Genomic DNA, 10,898 nt, shown 5'->3' with positions numbered 1-10,898 from the left:
TACGGAGGTTGAAAGGCGTGTGTCCTTCTGAAGTCCTTCCTGGGTGGGGGGTGTCAATGTCATTATTCAATACTGGCCTCACAGACCTCGGGCTGGTCTGGTGGTGGAAAGAGAATTCTTGCTGCTCCCAGATTAGCTGAATTTCATTGCGTCCTCTCATAACTCTGCGCCGTGGCCCTGGAAAGTTACCTCAGAGCATAGAGGCGTACGGTAATCGCTCATCGGTTCGGATTAGGGAATTATTCGAAGACTTCGATCTCCCATTGCTTTCCCAAGAGTTGCGTGCCTCTTAAGCAAGAGACAAAAATCAGATATTAATGTGTAATAATATCGCATTATACTTCTCCTATCTCGAACTTCACTAAGACAGGCCTTGATGCGAGGAAAGAGGAGGAGGTAGGTTTGGAGAATGCTACATGACTAGAGCTATTGACCCGATAGCGTTAAGGAGTACGTGTCGCAGGATAGGTGGCGTCGTCGTCGGCGACTGTTGTCGGCGTCGGCGTCGTGGAGCGTGAGCGAGAAATCCACGAAAAATCCCAATTGAAGCAACGTAGGCGCCAAGTGGGGCCTAGGTCACGTCATGTTTTAGCGTCATCACAACCTGCATCCGGCTTGCGGGCAAAGTGCCCACTGTAGCAGGCGGCAATTAAATTAATGACTGACATAGAGGTGCTGCTCGAGAAGTGCGCTCTGGATCGCACCAGCCTCAGCAGTGGCAGCCCCTGCCATCTCAGTGCAGTGGCGCATCGCTTAACCGCTGCACCACTGCAATGGTATGATTGCTCCCAGGGATCTATGAATGCTATGTGGTGAATGACCAATTCCGCATATATGGGCGTTAACACATAGCTTAAGATTTTTTTATAATGTATATCTTCCGCGAGATTTTTTTCTTCGTGCATAAAAATTTCAGACTTTTTTTCAGACAGCCACGCTGGATCCGGCATCGAACCCACGACTACGTGCTCGGCGGTGGAGCCACTGGTGCGGGTTACAAGCAGGGAGTGAGGACCTTGCGAGAGCAGCACTCATCGGTGGTGCAAAGTTGGGCAGACTGGAGCGACATCCCGTTCAGGAAAACCGTTCACTGGGAAAGAAACACTGAACACGAATGCTGATGAAAAGACTCATTTTTCATTGCTTTGCTTGTCTCAAATATTGTTGCCCGCTGTTGTCGCTTCTTTCCTAACCATTATGGTCTTCGAGCGACAGCGGTTCCTCAGTCCCATATTGCGCAACTTTCTCAAGTTCCGTCTCTGCTTTATTTGCCTAATACGACGCTGTCCATGCTCGAGCGGTTCACTACAACGAAAATGATTCACTGCAGTTCTCCGTACTACTTATATGGAATATATACAAGGAGCAAGCGGCTGCTGCAGTATTTGTTGTTCAGAGAAGTACTCCCCATCGAGTCGGGACCAGCGTGCAGTGAGCATTTCTTGGCATCGCATTTTGTGCAGCGCCATCATTTCTTCTGCATAACAGCATCCCTGTCATTGTCGTAATTGAAAGCAGCAAACAGCTGCTTTACTGATGTCGTTCATCATCCCCTGACTCTGTCTTGTTGCTTCTGGCAACATCTTAGGTATGTTGAAATTCTCGCTGAGCAAGAAATCAGTGCACCGAACTATAATCTGAGTAATCAGGACCTCTATTGCTATCAGGCGAACTATGATGTGTGTCAGCAATAATAATAATAATAATAATAATAATAATAATAATAATAATAATAATAATAATAATAATAATAATAATAATAATAATTGGTTTGGGGGGAAATGAAATGGCGCAGTATCTGTCTCATATATCGTTGGACACCTGAACTGCACCGTAAGGGAAGGGATAAAGGTGGGAGTGAAAGAAGAAAGGAAGAAAGAGGTGCCGTAGGGGAGGGCTCCGGAATAATCTCGACCACCTGGGATCTTTAACGTGCACTGACATCGCACAGCACGCGGGCGCCCATGCGTTTTGCCTCCATGAAAACGCAGCCGCCGCGGTCGGGTTCGAGCCCGGGAACTCCGGATCAGTAGCCGAGCGCCCTCACCACTGAGCCACCGCGGCGGGTGTGTCCGCAAAGTGCGGACGCCATGTTGGGTCCTTGAAAACCAAGCGAGAGAGCTCTGAAATTCCCTTGCGCGTTTAAAGATACGCAGTCATTCCAGCGACCCGTGTACACCTCTCCTTGAGGATTAGCGGAAGGGAAGCGTGCGTGCCGGCGTATACGGCCTGAGTGAGCGCGGATCGATGCGTCCACTCCCGGGGCTCGGATCGATGGTTCCTCGCGCAGCCGCCGCCGCCGCCGCGGAGGCGGGAATCCGCATCCCAGCAGCCTCTGGCGACGCCAGCGCCGACTCGGGGCCTCTCTGCTCCAGAGGAGCCGCGGCTCGCGCGCAGGGCGCCCCATCCGACGCCATTGCTCATGCGGAGAAGCAGCTGCGCTCAGCAGCTGAGGCCGCCGCATCTGCTGCTGCGCTGCGCGATGCCGGACGCCGGGCTGTAGGCCCACCTCGGCCGACAGAAGACGCAGGCTTGCAAGGCAGGTGCCGCTCGTGTGAGCAAATGTCCACCCGGTTCAGTGAGTGCACCCTTGTCATTTGGTGCAGGTTCGCACCGACGAGCATCGACGAAATGCTGTAAAGCCACTTTCAGGTGCTGTAGCGAAGGCCGATGCAGATCAGTGGTTGAAGCTTTGTCGACAGCTGCATTCTGTTTTCTTGAGCGGCATCCATAATAACAGGGACAGAAGACTGCCATGACCACGATAGAAGAGCCTCGCATAATTATCTCCTACGTCGTAAAACGTAATGATGGACAGCATGACAGAGGCATGTTGGCCCCTCCTAACGCCGTGATTCTGTCGAATGCCACTCTATTAGACGTTCTTCATCCGATCTTAATCGAGTGTGATCACAATTTTTTTGCGTGCAATTTACAACTGACCGGGCGCTATAATTTGGGAAGTGCTTTTCACGTTACTTTTTACGCTATCGCAGGAACAGTTTTAAATTACAACTTGGTGACATGACTTTATATGGCGCCGCTCGACACCTGCCAGGGCAACCTTACAGTCAGCTTTTAATCCGACCGCTTAAGAGTGACGCTCATCGAATGTCTTTCAACAGTTCTGCAATACGGGGCCTCAATGAGTGCTGAAAATAGCTCTGCGACAGGAGGCATAGTATAGCATACGGTGGCTGTTAGTATCGGAGGACGTATGCAGCACTGTAACGTGCATATTTGAGTAAACAATAGCAAAGAGCAGGCTTCTTTATCTTTTTTTGACGAATAAGCTTATTGACCTTTTTACGGTGCGTTAGTTTCCACGAGGGAGAAGATAAGCAATTTATCTTCGTTAAAAGCTCGCAGGCTGTACCTTTTCTAGGCGTTGCTTGCGTACGCAAGCCGAACAGTGAACCAGTAACCAATTGTGCACCCATTAGAACATTAGAAAAACTACTGAGAGATAGCTCCTGTTCCGTGCGAGGGCGATGCTCTACCACACTAGCCTCCCCCGCCAGCGCTAATTGGCCGTGATTGAGGGGTCTGTGGTATAACTGAGGGAATTTTATGTAACGGGTAGCTACCTCCACTCACCTCGTCGGCCATGCTGTCTTCACTTTCTGTTTCTTCCTTCCCAAATTTTCTGCAGAACTGATTCTCGAGTTTCGGCTAAATGCAAGATTAGGGCCTCTTCGAACTTTGAGCGCAGCCAGCGTCTGCAAGTGCAGTTGACATCTGCTTAAAATACGTGAAAATAACTCCAAAAGGACCATTTCGTTTGTTTACTGTGGTGTTGGTGCAAACAATAATAAATGCATTTGGAAAGAAATAGTAATTCGCTTTGAGCTGATGCCTATATCACAGATCGATGAGTCGTTCCTCTGTTTCTCTCATCTCTTTAGAGTCTGAAAAAGCGCCACTTTCTCGCTACTGCCGCATAATTATCTTTACAACTTGCCGCATGTTTTTCATGGAGCAGTCTTGAATGTGTTCTACCAAGCCTGGCTTGGTAGGAAGCAAAACTCGTGTCAGTTTAGTAAAAAAAAAAGCAGTGCAGGGCAAGTCTTAGACGTTAGAAAGCCTTAGCGCGCTTTCTACATTTAGGTAAAACGAGTAAGTCCCGCTTAACAAAGAGTTTTCAGAGCGACCAAGTGGCTAATTTCTATAGCGTGCCAGGGCGCAGGCGCACCCGCTACCACGCGACAGACCACTTCGAGAGTGCTGTTGGAGCGTTTGTAAAGGACTCCAACTGGAAGGCTCATTTACGTGGCTCATTGCTAATCCGCTGAGCCGTGAAAAAAGGAAGCTTCCGATGAAAACCTTGGCATGATTCATTCTCGTGCTATACTGCAGCAAGGTTGTTTGGCTTGCAATGTCGAACGCGATGAAGTAAGGTCTTAACGCACCGTCGAGCAACACTGCAAATACTTCTCGCATACAGTAGCTGTTTTGCACATTTATATTTAGAAATTCACGGCAGCATTTAATATCTATAAACAGTCATTTTGTTGCACGAAAAAAAAATTATTTCTTTCGACTCCCTTCTTTTTTTTTTGTATGAATACGTCAGTGCTCTAATTATTATTCCTTTTCAACCTGTAATCCGCACTCGCTATGGTAATCAAATTCGCTAGTAAGGGATTTGAATGAAGAAAGATAAAGCGAAACTAATGTTTACTGTAGTGAAAAAATGGCGAGGATTCGTTCGCGATGAATTAGGGCCAGAGAATTCCAGCAAGCAATTTACGACCTTCAGAATTTTAGCCGGGCTCACGAAATAACCCGTACTTTGTGGGTGCTGCAGTGCTGCGGTCATCGCGTTTTAGTAACCCTTTTCTGGCAGTTACCTGGTCACAAACCTCATAAGACAGCAGGCATAGGGATGGGTTTGGCATTCAAAATATAAACACAACGGGATAACTATTTTAACTGCAGACAAGTGATGATGGAGTTCTTTATAGCCCTCCCCTTTTTTTTTCTTTTTCTTTTGTACTAGCAGCCGCAAAACACGTAGCACTTACTCTTAAAGTGAATGTCGAAATAGGGAACATCCTAGGTTTTAAATACAAGTGAAAAACAGCAATTAATTTTTGCGAGTTTTTAGACACTACGTTGCACTAACCTTCGCGTTTAGTGGCGTTGGCTATAGCTCCCCCAAGACTCACATATTTATGTTCTTCTGTGGCATATCTTCACGATTCTCTGACGTAAGTTGACGGCTCAAAACACTGCGATCCGCATAACACACGACCACCCCCTGGGTAGCAGAACCGTTTAAGTTTCAAAGCAAGCAGGTCTGTTAGCGGTATTCTTCCGTTCAAGTGAAATCTCCACAAACGTAACGGCGGTTACGTCAGTCACGTAATCGACTTACGATAAACAACAGGCTCGACACTACGGAACGTAAATAAAAAGAAAAGGCAGAAACGCAGTCGTCGTGTCGAAGTTGTCGAGAGAAAGACGCTAACAATTCTATCTACGTGCAAGGCGACGGCTGGCTTCGGGCCAGGAATAAAAATGAGGCAGGAAAAGGCGAAATGAGGAAGCGACCTGCATCGCCTATGAAGTTGCCTAGCTTCAGGGATGACCACATATCAGTGAGTTCTCGAGCGGTGCAATTCCCATGACGTCACTGTCGTAATTGAAATACAAGTGTACCTGCTCCGCTGCTCGCCTCTCGGTTTATAGCTTCAGACAAATAAACATTTTACCGCACTCATGAGTTTTCAATGTCCATCTTAATGAGCGATCGGGTTTTTACGACCACAGCGTTTACAAAGACGGCCGCATAATTCTAATTTTTGTGTTCAACCTACCCCGTCTTATTTTCTCTTTCATATCGATGAGCCGATCAAGAAAAGCGTGTTTTTCTATTTTTTTAACCTTGAAGTACTCTCTAGAACGTAGCATATTGTACAGGTTTGTTGTCGGCGTGGCAGTCTTTCTGCAGGTATATGTTAGCGACACTGAGCGGACAACAAAAAGTTGAATGCCTGAATAATGTAGGACAATTCGTTTATTACTCTATACTTTAAAATGTGCACTGCCACACGGTGCCATTACTGCAATAAATTTGTGGTAGCTTCGAACGGTTTTTCTTCTAAGGATTCTCGGAATAATATCTGGATGTTAAATGCCTCGCAGAATTTATGATCGAAAAATTTGAGCGGTTCACGTTTAAGACGCTTAGGACCTGAACGGTGGCGGAAAGTAGTTTTTTTTTCTGATGTTTTCATGACCAGCGCCATCACCAAAACACAATAACCTGAATATTTAAAAAAAAATATGATGTGACTATTACGCAGAACATGAGAATTACCTAAAACCTTCAACATAATAAAGCATAATACGTGTCTGTAAGAAAAAAAAGAGAAAGAGAGAGATCGACAGTACCTTCCATAAACTATCTTTGCCAAAGTGAACACGGCAGCCACAGAGCCTTTAAATTTGTGAGCGAATGCATGCGAAAAGTTTCACTGGGGCACTTTGTTCGCAAATTACAGCTTTTATCCTTTTATGGCACATGCGAAGTCAGACAGTCGCATGCACTGAGTAATCCAGTAGCGGTTCCTCATGCCGAGTACGTGAGACCTTCAACGCGCGCCTCTGATGCGCGTAATTCATTCACGAAGACGGTTTCGCCTTTTGTCAAGTCACAACCAAGGCGGCGCAAAAAGAAGTGTAAAAAATTTCTAATGCACCAATAGGGACAGTAAAAAAACATCACTGCACCCGCGTAAGGCTCATGCACAACATAACTATCGAAACGGCAGACAGGAGCAGCTGAACTGTGACAGTGACGATCGAACAATGAGCGCACCGTTCGGCGACCGGATATCATTTCGCCCCTCGGCCGCAGCTATGGCACAGTGCGGCTCTGTGGGACCTCAGGTGGGCGCTTCTCAGAAGCAGAGAGAGGCGTCGACACGCGCGTTACGCAACGAGGAGTTACAACTCAGCAATGTCTCCAATATATATAGTTGAGTTTTGTCAGGAAGTCGTTGTGTGTACAACTTAACTTCGGAGCCTCCTTTATGGTTCGCCTTTGCAGAGTAGAAAAAAAAAAGTTGTACTCTACACCTAAACCTAGCTAGAGGTCGACACGCCACAAGTGGACATGGCCATTATCTGTTGAGGTTAGTTCATTGGTTTTGCTCATTTTTCGACTGCTGAATTTCATGCGTGTACTATTTTCCTTTTCATAGCAAACACCAAGACCAGAAAGCTCTCTCTGAATACAGAGGAAAAAATTGTTTAGAAAATATATTTAGAAAATATTTTTTAAGGAAAGAACTTTTTCAGATACGCATGGCAGACATATCAACAAGTAACAAATAGACAAGAAAATAATGAAGGATATTTGAGAAGGTAAACGCGGATAGTACCCATAAATATACTCGGAAAACAAAACAGAGCAAGGAAGGTAAAACAGTGCTATAAATGAGATGGTGTGAAATTAATGACGCAAGCGGCAGACAGGAACAAGTTACCATACTTTTTTTATTTCTCAAACGCGGCTTTCGGGGGCGCAGTAAGCTCGATCAAGCCGTAAACGCGCAGGCGTGGAGAGCAAGTTCCTTCTGTCAGAAACCACAAAAAAGCACAGGGCGGTGCTCAATCGAGAGTGTTTCGAGATTGCAAAAACCAAAGCAAATTAAAGGAGTAATTTCTCAATTGCATATTACTTCACACAGTGCACATACACAGTTCCCACTTCTATTTGTTGATTAGTTCAGACTCGCCCTGCTCTCTGCTAGCCGTCCTGGTAAGTATAATCGGTAGGGAGACTGCCCTGGACAGGTGGTGGTGCCGGGCTCGATCACCGGAGCAGAACAAATCTTTACTGAACTACGAAGTTTCTGTGGAGGCTGATCTGCTCTCCTCTGTAGCCCCATGGCTGCACTTGAGTGGATACTAATGAGCAATTGCTCTCTTATTTCCAACCTACGCCGTCCCCTGCGATTCTCATTGCACACTGGGCGCCCATAAGAAGTTCAAGCCGCACAACTGAAGCAGGAAACCAGAGGCTCACGCCTGGGGTTTCTTGCATCAGGGTGGTTTTAGTATTCTCTTCAGGCCTCCTCCATCGCAATCCCATGCTTGTACGCAGGTCCTCAGGACAGCGCGTGATGCGTCGGGCCTTCGCGCTGACCACCGTGCTTGGGGCTCTGTGTTTCGTGTTCCTGTCCCGCTACACAGCTGTGCTTCCCTGGTTGAGCTGGTGGAAGTCGGTTCGCTCGGACGAAGAGGAGGACCTCGAGACCAGCGGGTACCTGATCCGCACCCCGGAGTGCAACATCCCGGCCTGGGACCCGTTCGACCCCAGCGTGGCACACCTCTACCGCAAGGTGGCTGACTTCGTGTGTCCCGGAAGGCCCAGCTTCTTGCATGTCCGTCCCAACGCCGTGCTGACAGTGGACGAAACGCTCCTCTGGCGTCACTACAAGCTTAAGCGCTCGCAAATCAAGTGCACCTTTAGGGAGGTCTTCAGGGATGCCAGTGCTCCGGCGCACATGGTCGACGAACGCTACAACCTGAGCGCTCCGAAACCGCTCAACTTTGGCCATCCTTTGGAGGCGTACCACGCTATCGTGAACTGTTTCCACAACCACCAAGAAGTGCTTGTGCAACACATACCACTCGTTCCGGTTCTTCCCGACCTAGAACGCAAGCTCGAACGACTCCAGAGAGCCTCCGAAAACTCTGAGGTGCCAAACCTCAATGTGCTCTTGGTTGGAGTAGACTCAATATCTAACCTCAACTTTGAAAGACACATGCCCCGGACCAAGACGTTCTTGAAGGATATTCTTGGCGCTGTGCAGCTCCACGGTTACACCAAGATCGGTGACAACACCTTCCCGAACATAGTCGCGCTGCTCACGGGGCATTTCTTGGAGTACTACTGGAACGAAAGCCTCTCCAGGTTCACGTTCGACGGACTAGACTTCGTGTGGAAGGACTTCGCGACGAGAGGGCACCGCACGCTGTTCGCCGAAGATGCGCCAAGCATAGCCACTTTCAATTACCTCAAGCACGGTTTTGCGAGGCCGCCTGCAGACTACTACTTGAGGCCGCTGTGCCTCGCCACGGAGAACTCTGCCGTGCGCTCCAAGGTGGGCCGCCACTGCTGGGGTTCCAAGATGGAAGTGGAAGTGGTGTTCGACTACGTGGCCGACTTCGTCGAGGCCTTCGAGACCAAGCCTCACTTCGGCTTCGCGTTCGTGGCACGCCTCACACACGACACTTTGAACAACGCCGGGTACGCCGATGCTCCGTCGGTACGCCTCCTGGAACGCCTGTACAGCAGCGGCGCGCTCAAAAACACCCTTCTCGTGTTCTTCAGCGACCACGGCTTGCGCTTCGGGCCCATACGCTCGACGTATGTGGGCAAGCTCGAGGAGCGGATGCCCATCATGTTCCTTGCCTTTCCGCAATCGTTCGTGCAGCGCTACCCGAACGCGGTGTCGCGACTGCGGACCAACTCACGGCGTCTCACGACGCCCTTCGACGTGCACGCCACGTTGCTACACCTGGCTTCCTCCGCTCCGGTGACACCCCACCGGACGATGCACGGGATGAGCCTGCTCCACGAGATCCCGTTCAACCGCAGCTGCGACGACGCTTTCATCTTTCCACACTGGTGCACATGTCAAAACAGGACGGTGGTGTCCGTCAGCGACCCAGGGGTCATCAACGCGTCCAACGCCCTGGTGAGCGCCGTCAACGCCCAGCTGGAGCAAAAGGCTGACCTGTGCAGCCCGCTCGTGCTCGACAAGGTCATCGACGCCACGGTGTCGCAGCCCAACGACAAAGTGCTCCGCTTTGTGCGCCACTTCCACGACGTGATCGGCCGTCGGGTGCAGCTTGGGAAGAAAGCGACGGCGCCCTTGGATTACATGGTGACGGTGTTGGTGAAACCCAGCAAAGCTCTGCTGGAGGCCACGATCCGCTACTTCGAGACGACGGAACAGTACGTTGTGCTCGGTGATGTGAGCAGGCTGAACAGGTACGGCAGCCAGGGGGAGTGCATATCGGACGCGGTGATGCGCAAATTTTGTTTCTGTAGGACACATCTTAAAGCCACTAGGGGACCAGGGTGAAGTGTGCTACTCAAGGACATTGTGTCATTAAGAGGTGTGTGGTCTGTGAGGGGCTTTGTGTTTTACAGGGACTGCTTTGTAATCGTAGCCAATTTATCTCACGAGCATTTATTTTGACGAATTAATGCGCTGAAGGAGAACATGACAGACTATAGCCAATCGATTTGATGTGAAATTGAAAAGTGTCTTTGTAGCGCGCGTAAACACAAAGAAGGACACGTGGACACATAAGTAAACGCTGGATAGGCACCAGCACTAACTTTGAAGAAAATAACAGGCCGTTTTTATGGTGACCTCACAGCACTAAGCAAGCGCATTGTGTCAATTCATGGACACTTTACAAAATACGCTAGCGCTAAGCGCTTTAATCATTACGAGCACCTTTGGTGGTAGCGGCCAAGAAGCTCCGCTTTGGTGCACCCCCAACACGAGGTGTAATTGTCTCGAACATGGTGCTCGCCAATGCGGTAGAAAGTTTTGCCATGTACCTTGGTCACTGCTCATCCAGCACGCAACGCGGCCTCTGCTCTCAGTGCTGGTGTTGTCATGCACAGACACCTCATGCACTTCCGCAAATGCATTAAATCTAAATGTAAATAACGAAAACAACATAAAACTGGCCACAGCTTGGGAACGGAGAGGCTGATAAGTAGTTGAAAAAAGCATAAATATGATTTATCAAAGAGCGCCAAGCGAGTACCTGCATGGCGCTAGTATTCCTAGTGGCTAGTGAAGTTATCACTTGAAAGTGAGCACTGCAGGTATGATCTGCAGCCTCTGTGCGCCCAAACGAGA

At 48.8% G+C, this 10,898-nt stretch overlaps 1 protein-coding gene across 1 annotated transcript; it reads left to right on the top strand.

The window, feature by feature from the left end:
* The first annotated feature begins 2,365 nt into the window (after positions 1–2,365).
* LOC144129324 (uncharacterized) lies at positions 2,366–10,890 on the top strand. The gene is made up of 2 exons (XM_077663369.1): positions 2,366–2,578; positions 8,114–10,890. Exon 2 carries the CDS (start codon positions 8,133–8,135, stop codon positions 10,101–10,103), a length of 1,971 nt encoding a protein of 656 aa, XP_077519495.1. The 5' UTR covers positions 2,366–2,578; positions 8,114–8,132; the 3' UTR covers positions 10,104–10,890.
* The last annotated feature ends 8 nt before the right edge of the window (positions 10,891–10,898 follow it).

The sequence above is a fragment of the Amblyomma americanum genome, chromosome 4 (genome assembly GCF_052857255.1).
Source record: "Amblyomma americanum isolate KBUSLIRL-KWMA chromosome 4, ASM5285725v1, whole genome shotgun sequence".
NCBI classification, from domain to species: Eukaryota; Metazoa; Arthropoda; class Arachnida; order Ixodida; family Ixodidae; genus Amblyomma; species Amblyomma americanum.
Note: the sequence above shows the minus strand (reverse complement) of the source record. Positions and strands in the feature narration are given on the sequence as shown.

Excerpts from the sequence above, each read along its gene's own strand:
- LOC144129324 (XM_077663369.1), top strand. The coding sequence starts at position 8,133 with ATGCGTCGGGCCTTCGCGCTGACCACCGTGCTTGGGGCTCTGTGTTTC.